Genomic DNA, 15011 nt, shown 5'->3' with positions numbered 1-15011 from the left:
AGCCGACGATGAGCAGACAGGAGGACAGCAGGCACTCATTATTTTTTCTGCTCTGGGAAGAAGAGAGGGGGGTCCCTTAATAGATCTAGAATAATTGCTTACGTTCCCATAATCATCTTTTATTACTTCACACAAATGAAAACAGAAATTCACGGTTGTGTTTAAAATTGACTGGGACATTTTTCTTAGAGGCATTTAAACAGTGGTGACCAATTGTGCTCATTGCAGCGCTTGTAGGTTTCTGTCTTTTTAACCGCTGATTAATTAAAATCACCGTTTGGATTAGAAATGATCACCTGGTATTCATAGGTATCATTTGCTGATTGAGGCCTTTGCTGAAGCTTCGGGTCCATCTGTTCAGATGGTCTCACCTCCTGCTGCAACCCTTGTCTGAGTTCGACTGCGGAGGGAATACTAAAGAAGCGATACCAGTGACTCCTGTTTTCAAACTGCTCTTTCCCTACACGGAAACATGGTGGCGCAGCGAGTAACACTGCTGCCTCACAACAACCGGGCAGTTCAGGCATAGGTTCAAACCCTGATCATTGTGTGTGAGGTTTTCATGCTCTGCATGTCTTTGTTTGGATTTCCTCCACATGCTCTGGTTTCCTCCTATACTCCAGATATGTGTTTTAGGGACACTGGTGACTCTAAGTTGCCTGTAATGTGAGGCTACCCTGCAGTCAACTTCAGAAAGTGACTTTAGACTTAGAAACAAAACAAGTTGCAGACTTGCATTGTAGTTGCAAACATAAATTGAGCAGCTGGTGTATACCTGAATGTACTTTCCAAGGGCACTGACGTTTATTATAGAATGTCATGAGTGTGGAACTAAACGAGAAGAAAAATCATAAACAATAAAAAAAGATACTTCCATTAATTTTGTCATTTGGAGTTGGAGAAGAGTGGCACAAAATGCCTCAGATATAATTGGTGTGGGATAAATGAAGTAAATGTCAGTATTTTAATGTAACATTTACTCATAACTAACAACTAGTCATCACTAGCAACTTTATTTTTCAATGTGTTCATTGTGATGAGTTTTTTTTGTGTTCTTGTGTGTATGCGTAAAAATGTACTCATACATGTTTGTGCTATTGCTGCATATGTGTCTGCACATTATGAGCATGTTCTTGTGTATGTGGCACTGTGTATTTCTATATTTTAACTTGAATGTGTGTCTGCAGCAGGTGGCACAGTGGTTGGAGCTGTTGCTTTATGTCTGAATCCCACCTCCTGCTGTCGTACCCTTGATCGAGGTACTTGTGCTGAATTGATATAGTAAAAATTACCGTCCATAAATGGTAAATCGCTAACTCGACTGACACTGTAAGTTGCTTTGACGAGAAGCGTCGGCTGAATGGATTGGTGTAAGTGCATGTTTGTGTGTGTGTGTGTCTGGCTCTTGGCACCATCGATGCTGATGAATGCCTAGAGGACACTGTGCTTCAAAGTGCCATCATTTATTTACTGCGGTTGTCGAGCCGCACAGGTAGGAGGTTAAAAATACCCTGAATTGATTTCACGCTCCTGTGCCTCGCTGCCGCCTCGACTTGCAGGGGGTGGCGGGGGGGCACTGCAAGGCCTCTGCTTTATTACCTGCTGGCTGCCTTCTTGCTGGCTGGGCCATGTTTGATTTAGCTCCTTTCCTTCCTGTTGCCCGTGGCTGCGGATCCAAGCGCGAGGCGCTCTTGGGCAGATAGCAGGTCCGAGGCCTGGGTGTCCGATTGGAGCATCGTAGCAGGCATGTGGGGCGGGAGAGCTTTGTAGCGGGAGGGGAGGACGAAAGCCCGCAGCGGGATTGTCATCCAAGTCACCAGGACCGCAGTCGGCCATTTGTATCGCACTGCCGAGATCCATACTCTGAATTTTTCACATGCCCTCATAGCGGACATCTTTCATCTGCTTACGCCAGCAGCGGTCAAATTTTTATGGAAAATAACTAGCATAGTCCATGCTTTCACGTAGTGCTCGTTTTTATAGGTGGGCCTATAAAAATCTTACTCAAAGGTACAGTGGAAGACGACAAGGTTTCTCATGGGTCTTGTGGTGTGGCTCATTCCCAGGGTCCATGACGGACAGAAATGCGCTCTGGCTGCCACAGCAGTGTGTCGTCACTATTTTTGCATTGTTACTGTACTTTTCATATGACTTTCAAACATAATACTGCTATAATGCTGGCATAATGGGATGATGAGATTTTCATACCATAATGCACATGCTCCTTGTATCACGGTCTACTTACAGATTTTAGAAGACACAACCTTGGTCCAGTTTTACATTCTGTTCTCTCAAATATTAGTTTGCGGCGGAACAAATGCTACGTTTACACTCTAGTCAGTAGGTGGCATTGAAGAGCATCTAAGTAGGAGTTTTGACTACATTTGCATTTATTCAATTAGCTGACACTTCTCCAAAGCAACTTACAATGTTCAGGTTACAGTTATTACAGTTACAAGCTTACAGTTACTTACCGATTTACTAGAGCAATTTTAGGGTCAGCACCTTGCTCAGGGGGTCCTTGTACTTTGGGCACCTTGCTGATTGAACCTGTGATCTTTGGATCTAAAGGCAGAAACTCTAACCACTGTATTACCAGCTGTCTCCGGTGGTTCAGCTCCGGTAATTCAACTAATTTCCAGTGGTTTTACAGCTTGTCTGAGTGTTGGAGATCAGTAACAAGATGAGGAATGTTGCCTCTGTGTGTTGAAATTAATTGGTCAATATTTCAATGTAACATTTATTGATTTACGGGGCGTGGTGGCCCAGCTGGTTTGGCCTGTGACTGCAGTGTGGTGGGTTTGGATTTTGAGCCCTGCTTGGGTGTCTTGCGGTGGACTGGCGTCCCGTTCAGGGTGTGTCCCAGCCCCCTTTGGCCTTGCGCCCGGTGTTGCAGGGTTGGCTCGCTGCGACCCCAGTCAGGACAAGTGGTTGTAGACATTGCAAAAAATTTGCAGTTTATGCTTTAATTGACACCTCTGTCCAGAGAAACTTATAATGTTACGGACACTATGCTAAGCTACTTAGAGCAATTCGCCCGTTTATTCAAGTTAAGTACACAAGGGTAAGTACCTTGATCTATAGCAGAAGCACAAATTCAAACCCGGGTCCTTCAGTCACAAGGTAGCAGCACTGACAACTAAGCCACTTAACTGCTCTTTCTGACATATTTACAGAACTAAAACAACAAATGAATGGAGGGATGCCCTTATTATTAGCATTCGCTTGATTATGACTTTTTGGTAAAAGTGTCATTGGGGTCACAAACAAAACGTGTAAGGAACAGACTTCCATTCCCTGTTGTGTTTGTTTGTTTGTTTGTGGCTCTGCAGTTCCTGGAAGATCACACGTGCACACCGTTTGTGTTTTGTGGATTCATGCAAAGTCTGGAATTTTCCAGTCAGGTATTCAGGAGACTTCTATATATAAAGAGAAGGCGGCGTGCTGAAGGCCGTCATGATGTTTGTCTAACAGTAACATTTTGGCCTCAGTCAGTGGAGCGAGGAAGATGGAAGGGAGGTCAAATGAGAGACGCCCACACAAGGACAGGTATGCAAACACACACATAAACACACAGCCTGTTTCTGATAAACCCCCGTAAGTGGGTTTGAAATGCAGATTGACTAATTGGAGTGCGGCAGCATTGCAAAAGTGAGGCACATGAAGTGAGTAACATAAACGGAGAGGGGAAGCTTTTAAAGTATCATTTCAGTACCTTGTCAAGGGTACTACAGTCAGAGGTGTGAGTCTATCCTGGGTCCCTAAGAGGTAAGGTGGCAGCTCTAACTGCTATGCCACCCGCTGTCCCATCGCACAATCAGGTGAATACTGTATGTATGAATTCTCAGATCATAGGTTGGAACTGTCACTTTCAGCAAAGTTGTTCTCTTTCACTCATATGTACAGCTGGATATTTACTGAAGCAGCTCAGCTCTAATGCTCCCCCTGGGAAGTCAGTTCTGCGTGGTTTACTTTCGGATAGTGCCCCCTCCTAGCAGGATACCTCAGAGCAATTTGTGCAAAAAAGTGCAGACGAGTGCAACAGGCAGCGTTGGTAGTAATGACCATGCTTAGTTAGAACAGCAGGGGAAAAGCCAGAAGGCAGCAGTAGAGAGGAGGGAAATCTTCTGCGGCAGAGAGAGGAGGAGAAATGCTGAACCTCGCAGCCCTTTGATCTGAGGTCCAGTTCCAGCCCTCGGTGTTGCGACTGCGGAGCATGTTGTGTTCCTGTCGAGTGTCTTTGAGGAACCGCTCCTTGTGTCCCTCAGCTTGCAGCTTTGTCCTCTCAGCATCTGTGTTCCAGGGTTGACTTGTTAACAGCCAACAGCTGCCTGTCTGCACTTCACAAGGTCTTTCATCTGAGTTAATCTCTCACTATTGGTACTCAGGTGAATAGACTGACATTTTTGTTTATGGTTTTCACGCTACATAGCTCCTATTCCTGACCACAGTGATATCTCACCTGCACCACTGAAAATCCCTACTGGCTGGTCTTATGGTCTCCACCTTCAAGACTCTCCAGCTGATTTAGAATGCAGAGACATGAGTTGTTTGGCCTTCCAGAGTTCACATATATCTCCCTTTTTGTCTCTTTCCACTGACTTCCCATGTCAAGTTCAAAACTGTGGTTATGGCCCTCAAGATAGTCAACAGATCTGCACCCCAATTCCTGCAGGACCTGATCACTCCCTACAGCCCAGCTTAAGCGCTGTGCTTCTCCACCACTGGCTGCTCGGTGGTTCCACTCATAAGAGGTCCAAACTCAAAAATCTGTAGCTTCTCAGTTTTGGTCCTGATGGTGGGATGGGCTCCCACTGTCTCTCAGAGCTCCTGAATCTCTTCCAGCTTTTACAAAGTGTCTCAAATCCATTTCATTCAGACCCTCTTCTCTCCTGATCTCCTGACAGCTCTTTAAATGAGTCCAACACCATTTGCCATGATTACCTATGTATTTATTTGAATGTCACATCTGTAGGCAGTTACTTGAGAGACATGAACCATTAACATAGTGGTATCAGACAAACTGTGGTTCAGTTGTCCTCTGTTTTTGTTTAAAGCTCTTCATCTGTTGCTGGTGCCCTTTTGCTTGTTCTGAGACAATAAAGGGAAAATGGTTTTCTTTCTCCCAAGGTTGCATCTAAGGATGACCACCATGGAAAACCCCAGCTGAGGCCCAGTGTCATTACCTTCCCATGGCAACGGCGGCCGAGTGCAGGGAGGCAGAAACGGGACTGGGTCATCCCGCCCATTAATGTGCCTGAGAACTCCAGGGGACCTTTCCCCCAGATGCTTGTCAGGGTAAGTGCAGGGTACTTTGTGGGGCAGAAATGCTCATATAATGCAGTCATGACCATGGTTCACATTCACATAATGTTCTCTCATTGCAGTTCATTTTCTCAAATGTTTACAGCAGGCTACCGACACTAAAGACCTACAGAATGATGGGAGTCCGGCCTTTGGTGTGACCTCTTGTAGACAGGCAGATAGATTGCTTGATAATTCTGTTTATTTCAAATTATTTTAATGTAGTGTTTTTCTAAGTAAGGAGCAACAGAGCACAAACATTTGACACAAGTGACAATAAAAAGAATGAAGCAACAAAATGAAGGCAGTTTGCTAATGTACTGATCTCAAATAAGGTATCTGACAACTGAGAAGAGGAAAAGAAAAGAACTCCCATTCTGATGTATTACAGTGGGGGGTGCATCTATCACTAAGAAGTTAAGGGAAGTCAGCTGATGCAGAATGAAGGTCCACAAAGACAGAAGCCATAATCTATTGGTCCTAAGCAAGCTCATGAGGGATGGGAGGGGTTTGAATTCATTTGAGTGCTTTTGTATGAGTAGTCAAGGAGCCATGCAGCAAATACATATACAGGTGCCGTTGAACAGTCAGCTTCTGCAGTCCCGGTTGTTTCGTTTCAGCACAAGCTCAAATATGACGACTGCCGTCTTGGTTTGCAGACCACACTTTGTGACCCACTGTTCTAGGGTACCTGGAGCATGAGGAAGTCAACATCCACCTTAAGCGGTTGCTGAGCTTTGAAGGTTTTTGGTCTCAGTAGTGGCTGTGCTCTTGAGTACATGATTATTTGGATCCATGACACGTGTGTTGATTAATGCTGGGAAACACAGCTTTTTCTGGAACTCGAACCTAAGTAAACTGTCCTATTCACTCAGGAATCAGCTCTCCATCTTTCACAGTAGCAACAAATTGCCACAACACTTACAGGTTTGCATTCTAAGTCTGTCAGCATTCTGTGGGGGGAAGAAAGACCAAGAGAGAGTGCCGTAAATGAATTTCCTAACAAATCTGCAATTTTGGGAAAGTGCAGAAAATGAACAGGTTTTGCAGTAGTAAAATAAAAGTGCATAGAGATGAAGATGAATAAAGGAGCAGAGGTGGAGCTGTCACAGGCCGACACTCGGCTTGTCGGTAAAACTGCTGTAATTCATTTATTTGGCCCAGTTCATAAAAACTTCACTCAGATGGGAAATCTGTATTGGATTTTCAATTCTCCTCTGATATATCTCACCGTCAGCTTATTCCTCTGTTTACAAAACCTTTTTAAGTCGATTTTCAGAAATGTTTCCCCCCCCAACCCCATTTTTTAGATTTAAAGTCAAAGAAATGTAAGAGGCAGCCAACAGAGACAGTTTTTTTTGTTGTTTTTTTTAGAATACAGTGAGAAAATTTGTTCAAATACTTCGCAAAACTTGTTTTGATATTTCATAGTGTACAGGTACATTAACATGAACTAGGTGGCTGATTTAAAATGACTACAAATGAGTAACTTAACTGTTCCTCACACAAGGAGCCAGTGCCTTGTCTTACATTATTGAAGCTCTTGGATTTTTGATATATTCAGAAGTTGCAAGTCTTTGTACAGTATAAACATTTCGATAAGTTTACGCAGGAGGCCTTGATTTATTACCACTTCTTGGTAGCCACTCAAAGGCTCTTTTATAAACATTCTTCTGTTCTCTCATCTCTGACAACTCCAACGCTGCCCTTTGTCGTCCAAACCGGAAGCGCGTCCCGACAGCCGAGGACCACAAAGCCTTTGCCAGACTGCTGCGCCGAATTGTCTGTTTCTCTGCACCTGCGTAGGTGTTTTCAGACTTCACAAAAATGCAGCAGTGTCCCCAAAAGTAAAAAGAAATAGGTCTTTGAAAGGGCCCTGTCAGGTCGACGCGGTCACTGGAGATGAAGAATGAAACTCAATTTGCGGAGAAACGGTAAAAGATGGTAAAGTGCAGCACGACTCGGACGGAGCTGCTAACCTCATGAGTCAGCGCACAGGCCCACGCATCTCGCCATGTCCCACTGCCCACAAGGACAGCGCGAGCCGCCTTTGTGTCTTCAGCCCAGCGGATGCTTTTCACCACGGAATTTTTACACCGTCAATCAAGTAAAACAGTTTGCTTACTAGCGGCACAAACTCGGGAGGTGGAAGCGAATTCAAATGTATAGTTTTACTTATGATGGTACGGATCTGACGCAACAAACTGCAGCAAATGTGGAAAATTTAAACAGCCCCTAGTTGGGCGTTGTTTCGTTTTATTTCAGTGGTTTTCTTTTGGTGTCGGGGGAAACTCTGGGAAATGTCTAATCGTCAGGTGTCCTGAAAGCTCTCTGAAAGACTGGTGTTAAATCTCCAAAGCTAGGTCTTCTAAGTGGCCCTTTCGTTCACAGACGAGGCGAAGGCTGTGTCTGCATGAGGTCGAACGTCTGACTCTTTAACAATGTTTACTGTTAGGAACACATGTATGTGGATCATTGTGGAGGGAGGGACCACCATCATGTATGTAGATGATATTGGTTCTTAATGACAACATAACTCAACACGTGTTCTAGCTGTAAATGAAATGGCAGTGTGGCCACCTTGGTGGCATAACTGGAATCACGTGAATTTGAGTCTTTTTTTCAAATGCTAACAAGAAGAGTCCATTTTGGGAAGCAAACTGGTCCCGTGGTTGTTTTTCGCTCTGGTAAATAGTGTACTGAAAGGTTTCCGTTTCGCGGAGGCATGACCGGATGTGCACCTCCTTGCATTTCGCCTCTGCACAGCAAGTCTGGTCACAGTGCGTGCCTGTGTTTTTATGTCTTTCGGAATGCATGCGTTGTGCACTCGTGTCACAGTTGCACAGGATTTAAACCATTTTCTCTAATTACATGGTGAAATTGCCCCTTTCGTATGGAGTCCCATTGCACCCACCATTGTCTCTCTCGTGCAGCTCTTCACGGTGTCCATGGGTTTAGACAAAGCACCAGTGATTGGCTGCGCTGCCCTCATAAACACTTTTCTTTCCGTCCGGAAAATTGTTATTCGGTTTGCTGAAATGTACCTTTGATTTGTGTCCGTTTCGGTAGGCCAGAGTAGTGCAGCCTAAATAATTAACATAATGCAGTGCTTTGTAGGTAAAGTCTTTTGAAGTTTTTTGGTGATGGTCATCATGAATTTGCATCGGGAATGAAGCGTGGTTGTCGCCAGCCCCTTGGAGTAAAGGCGGTAAAGTAAACATCATGCATATTGCATTACATCCTCCTTCGAATTAACTTTAAGTGGCGCACTCCCCTTTGAAAGCTGAAGGGAGACCTCTTCATCTCTCCACGGCACATTTCGCATTTCACAGGGCTGACATTAAAAGATTGGCTTAGACGATAGGGCGGAGGCAGAAGGTGCTGGAAGGTCAGAGCTGAAGTAATGGGCACAAGAGAGTCACTTCATCAGCTCAGATCGTTAATGTAATTAGTCCAAAATAACCCTTTGCCACCCCCCATCCCCCCATCCCCCCATCCCCCTCCCTCTTGTGGGTCAGGTAATTTATTAATCTGGTGATCTCGGGAGGACCGGCCAAGAGTGAAGGAGCGAGAGACAGGAAGTGTGTGGGGCTTTTTTTTTTTTTGGTCAGTTAAAGTTAATCAAGTTATATAGATTATAAAGCACATGAAGAGTAGAAGGAAAAATGAAGCTCTTGCCATTTTTTTAATTTATTTATTAAATTAAACTCCTATGCTCACGTGGACAGTCCATCAGGAAGATAATGGGTGGACAAGAAGCAGCGGGTGTCTGGCATCTGTTCATCGTGGCCTCAATTGATCTCCCTCGGTCAAGGGGGGGGCGTCACCTCACAGCATGTTGAGCAACATGCAGCTGGGAACGGAGTGTGGTCGCTAAGCGATTCACCCATTTACGGATTGGCCTTGAAGGTCTTTTCCTCCAGGGCTGCAGTTCGCACTGCTTCTAGCTCAGGAGGTACCATGTGCCTGGGGGTGATGGTGGAAACCACACTTTATCTGCCTTCCAGGGCATTGTCCATGACACTGAGTCGACCCCAGGTCCATTCAGTAATGGGCAGCTCCGGATAGTGACACGGACATGTGCCGAATGTTACTCTGTGTTAATGAAACCAGATAATTTTTTCACTTCCTGTCTTTTTGTCTTCTCTTCCTACATCTTCGCTTGTAGGAAAACCTCAATGAAAACATGAACTTCTGTCTTTATACTCTAAAGGCTCTTTTATGGCCAAATGCGATGCAAGGAGTTCAGTTGGGTAGTTAACCTAACGGATGTTATTTGCCTCCTTCGGTCTGCGGAATGAGCCCTAGCGCCCCGGGGCCACGGTCGTCTTTCACTGAGCCAAAAGGGAACGGTGAATAATCGCAATTGTGCAGCGGTGTAGGCAGGAGGCGAGCTTTCCTTCATTCTCACTTGTCTCTGTTGAGACACCGTCCTTGAGAGAACTCTCTTTTCTGTTTCCTGGCTGATTGTATTCAGGTGTGTCCACACAGTCCAAGTGCACAGAGGGCATTAAACTTGTGACATAGAGTTCCTGTCCCTCTGCCAGTCTTTCATGGGTGTGCTAAAACCAGGCACATGCACACCCTTAATACCCACAAAAAAGATGACAGGATGTGCCTTGGGTGGGGCAAACAGGGCATTCAGGTTTTGACAAGCAGTCCAACAAAGGTTCTAGAAAGTTCTGCATTCAATTTAGAGTACCAGGTAATGCCTCAAAGAGTGAGACAGTGCACACGTCCACTACACCCAGCATTCTCGAAGTTTCTGAATTTCCTTCAGCATCACCGACGTTGCCCAGTCGGCTTGCCGACAACCCCCCGTTCTCTCACGTCCTCCCCAGGCTACAGTGAAAGGCCTACAGTAATTCAGGGTGGATGGGAAAGAAATAACGGGAAAGTGTGGAAAAAAGTATCGATGTGAAACGGACTAAATAAAGGAACAGTAATAAAAGCAGTCCTTGGGCGATAGACGGAATTGAATCGGAGCGATTTCAGTTTAAGTCATGAGATTTAAAGTGGAAACTGAAAACGGAGAATGAAATCCTAATCTAATATTATACATCGTTATTTTTCTCCACCTCGAGGAAACTACTGGGGGGGAGGAACGAACGATGTGGACAGAAAGTGATGAAATCGGATTGAGCGGATGTTGCCATGTGAAAGATATCCCCTCCAGTCATTTAAATGCGACCGGGCTGAATTGTTTCTTGCTTTAATGGTATAGCATTTGCGTTTGGATAGGGCTTGTGCCTGGCCCCTTTTAAGAATGAATGAATCGAAGCCTCAGTCTTTATTTTATTTAAATTGGATGAGGAGAATGAGTGAATAAAACCATGTAAATTGTAGCATGTCTTGCTCCCCTGGGACTGATGATCAACAGCATGGGGATCTAGCAGCTGTAAGAAATGGCAAAGACTAGAAGTAACTGAAACCGCAATAAAAAAAATCTGGAAACAGTCCTCAAATGTATATATTGTTCACGCAGAAGTGCTGGAGGATACTTTTTGGACACCATGGACAGTGAGAAAAACAAAGGAATGGATCAGTCTGAGGCCGAACTCTCACTGGAAACACAAATAATGAAACTGAAGTAAACATACTTTGAACATCTCATGAAAACGCTGGATTCTCTCAAATAGTGATGAAAAGTTGGAGGGAAAAGAAGAGAACGACCAGACGGATGCACCCCTTCACAGAGACGACGAACACAGCCGTTTCAACACTAAGGACACTAGTAGAGCACAAAACCTTCTGGAAGAATTCTGTATACATGTGGTCAACAAGACTCCAGATCAGTAGGTATAAGTTGACAAAAATCTGCGCTGGACTTAGTGTTTCATTAGGATAATTGTTTTGCTTTTAGATTAAATGCAACATGTGGGCTAGGATCTGTCCTCCTGCACATGCTCTCGCTGTGTGCTCTATATATATATATGTGTGTGTGTGTGTGTGTGTGTGTATATTACAGTCTGGATTAATGAGCCCAAGGTGAGCCATTTCTCTCTCTCCGCTGTTTTATCTCATCGGTCTGTTGTGTTCTTTCCTTTTACTTTTTTAGCCGCACTCTCGCTCCCTGCATGCGTCATTTTCCCCGTAACCGATTTAATGGCTTCCTCGCGTCCGTCTATTTGCAGCCTGGTGCTGATGGAGAGCGGGGACCCTCATGTGTACATTCTGTATCTCCATGGAAACGTTGGACCCACAGCACCTGATGGAGCTTTGCAGGGACCTGGGAGATTTTATTTCTTGGCTGCCAGAGGCAACTCTGGAGGTCAAAGGTCATACAAAAGCGACATACGCTCATGTCGCAGGGCTTAAAGGCTGCTGATGTCTCCTCGTTGGTGCAGTGGGTGTCCTACCTTTTCTGTCATTCCAGCTGGACTTAAACGTTTAAAAAATGTTAACAGTAACATCACATGTCATGTGACAGAGTGGATCTTGTGCGCAGTGGTGAGGACGACGGTGGCATTTCCGACCTGTTTGGGAAACTTAAGGAAGGGTGGCTGTGGTCTTTTTTGTGACTTCTTTTGTATTTCCTGCTGCAGAGTCAAAACATACTCTTTCTTGCAGACACACACGCACACAAAAGCAGAGCATCCTAGTGGACGTGAAGGTGCAGAGACGGAAGCAACAGAATGGTTTTACTGCAGCAGTTGCTACGGAGAGACTTCTCCTGATGACAGATGTGCCATCACGCTTGATTCATGCCAATAAAGGACTTAAAAGATGGCGCTGTAAGACGCACATGGTTGCATCCTCGCATGCGACACCATAGTGACCAGTTTTGCCCTTACAGATGGGTCCCCTCTATACGTGACTGAGGAGGGAGAGAATCGATGATCCCTAGTATCTGCTGTAAAGAAACTGATGAGAACAGGAGATGAACGAGGCTGTACATGTGGTGTTGAGTTTCAGTGAAGTGTTAACGTCACTTACGGTACGTACCTTCTTCTCAAGCGCCGCACTGGAATCCATACTTGAATACGTTCCCCTTGATTGGAAGGGGTCGGCTCTATCCACCATGCCACCGGCTGTCCGTATAATCGGTTTTGTTATCGCTTTTGTTAAGTTCATGCTTAGCAAACACTTTTATCCTAAGCAACTTGTGCTTGACAGTTTTATACAACTGAATTTTACAGGAGCAGTTAAGGATAAGGAGTCGGACTTCAGGTTCCACATCCATGTTCGTAACTACTGTGCTGTAATGCGCAAATACAAAATAATACATGGTATAGAGAAATAAATAGCTGCTGTGAAGGAAATGCAGCTGTGCGCCCTCATGGGACAAGAGCTCATTGTGTGTATATTGAGTTTACACACACACACATTTGTTGAAAATCACGGTCCTGCAGCTCTTAAATAGTAGGGCTGAAGTCGGAGACATGGAAAGCGTCTGGGAGTAGCAGAGGCCTCTAGTCATTTGCCCGGTCACAGTTGATCTAGGCTGTTTGTTGATACCATCCTCAGCCAGCGGCTCGTCCGACACCCTTCCGCTAAGCGCCTTGGTGCCCTGGCTTGGGTTCTCTCCTCGAACACAAGCTAAACTTGGGGGTGGGGATACTGACAGCAGCCACGGCACAAACACGAGCCCTTTGACGTTCACAAATGCCATCAGCACGTCACCTCCAGTTGGCCTCGTTGTGTTTCCGTGGATCGGCCTGTTTCGAGCCTGGAAGCCATTGTCCCCGCAGAAAGCATTGTGGGCCGCGATGGGAGTGAAAGGAGTCATCAGACAATGGCGCTGTCTCCCAGGTCCGTGATTTCTTATTGAAGGCAAGAGAAAGACGTTTGGGCATGTGCTGAGTGAATTCACAAAGAGGAACAGGAACTGTGGCCCTCTTTATGTGTCACACTAATGGCTGCATCCGCCCCATTCTTCCTCCTGCATGCAGGAGATGGAGGAAATTTATTCCATTGTTCATGTCAGGAGAAAGCTAGGATCATTTTGAAAAATACTCGCTATTCACAGTGAATTTTTTTTTTTTCCCTTTTTCATTGCCCCGCTATGGAGTAATTTGAAATGTAATTCATTTTGCGAATAACTTCCATTTATAGTTGCTCTTTGGCCTAATAGATTTTTTTTTTCTCAGAATTTCTTCTTTACACGCGTTTCCATACTGCCGGTTTAATTTTTTTTTTTTTTTTTGGAAAGTGACTGCATGTGTGGCAAAGTTCAGGGTTCATGACACTATTCACGTGTAACTCCCGTTCAGTGAAGCAGTGGTGGAAGTGCTTTGGCCTGCTGTGTATAAGCTCAGTCACCTTCTTGCCAGAATCCACCACACGTAACCGTTAAGCCACTGGATGTTGGGGGCTGCATGTTGACGGGGATCCATGTAATGCTGTGTGGTATACAACCCCATGCAGATTTTCGCATCAGCCACAGCAAAACAAAGGTAGATGTTGTGTGTAGTTTGATTTAAAAGTTGAGTTGATCACCAGTCTCAGCATTTATGTTACGAGTATTTTGTTAATATTCAAAGTACCATTGTCCGCTTTGTTGAAAGCGCTGATTGAGAGGTAAAGATCTTGCACAGTGGAGCCACAGCTAGACTGGACAGGTTCACTAAAGCAGAACTTCTCACACGTCTACAAGCACTGGTCAAAGTTAATAATCCGATCAACTGAACACGACCATCCATTGATCTGGTCACTTAATTGTTAGCCTATGTTAATGGCTGCCTTGCCCTTCCCCCTTTTCACTTTCTGCGTGGTGAGGAAGTGTACCTCAGTTGGTAGTGATGCTTTCATCACAAGTGCCATGCTTGGAGATCCTCTGAACATGAAACACCCTTTGGCGTAACATTGAACATGGGTAGACCACAAATCTGTACTGCTTGGCACCAGCTTCACTGTCAGACAGAGGATCCCTTTGTCACCTCTTACTGTTTCTAACATTTGGTTTAATTGGTCCAATCTTCTGCAGTGAATTCAGAATGAATCGTTGATATGTCATATTATGCTCCCTTTGAAAGGGTTTCATGGGTTTGCAGCGGATTCAGTCGCGCGCCACCAACAGCTCTTCCCCTTTCATGGCCCGCCTCACTAACCCCGAACTGTTTATTTCTCTTCAGATGCTTTTGTCAGCTCCTTTTACACCAGAGAGGGAAACTGAAGCGCTTTGGATGGAGGGCGATCGATCGCATCCCAAAAGAGCCCGTGAAAGTCTAGACAGTGTGGTCTGCAGACAGACAATTCAGCCACTAAATTTAGCTTCCGAGACGGTAATTTACTTTGCTCTGGACAGTGTCTTCCCAAGGGAAAGGATGGGAAGCCAGTGTATAATAATCTAAATTAAGGAGGGCACCTTATGTATTAATTTAAATGTGTGTTCTTGTTTTAGTATTTCTTGTAATGTTTTTTGAAGCATCAGTGCAACACAAGGAAAAAGACAGAGCGCAGGGCTGGGATGCAGATGGTGGCGTCCATCCAGCATTAATTAACATACGTGAATTGTTTACTCCGCCACCCTGCAATGCACCAACTCGCAGTTAATCAACACTATGCTTTCCCTCCATGCCTGTGAACTCGAACCCATCACTCTGTGCCAAAACACTCCCTTTCCTCCTTATGGTTAATAAGAGGAAAAGGATGCGAGAATCCCACCCATGTAATGAATCATCCTACATCTCAGAGAGAGCTCAGTCTTGTCAGTCCTGTTCCTATGAAAGACTTTGATTCTTCATATTTGCCATATGGGATATGTG

At 44.9% G+C, this 15011-nt stretch overlaps 1 protein-coding gene across 1 annotated transcript in view; it reads left to right on the top strand.

The window, feature by feature from the left end:
• The window catches only part of LOC108936528 (cadherin-4-like), a 276665-nt gene that overhangs the window by 230868 nt on the left and 30786 nt on the right, over positions 1-15011 (top strand). The window contains exon 4 of the mRNA XM_018755940.2: positions 5131-5298. Coding sequence (XP_018611456.2) covers positions 5131-5298 — 168 coding nt within the window. The remainder of the gene's footprint in view (positions 1-5130; positions 5299-15011) is intronic.

The sequence above is a fragment of the Scleropages formosus genome, chromosome 24 (genome assembly GCF_900964775.1).
Source record: "Scleropages formosus chromosome 24, fSclFor1.1, whole genome shotgun sequence".
NCBI classification, from domain to species: Eukaryota; Metazoa; Chordata; class Actinopteri; order Osteoglossiformes; family Osteoglossidae; genus Scleropages; species Scleropages formosus.
Note: the sequence above shows the minus strand (reverse complement) of the source record. Positions and strands in the feature narration are given on the sequence as shown.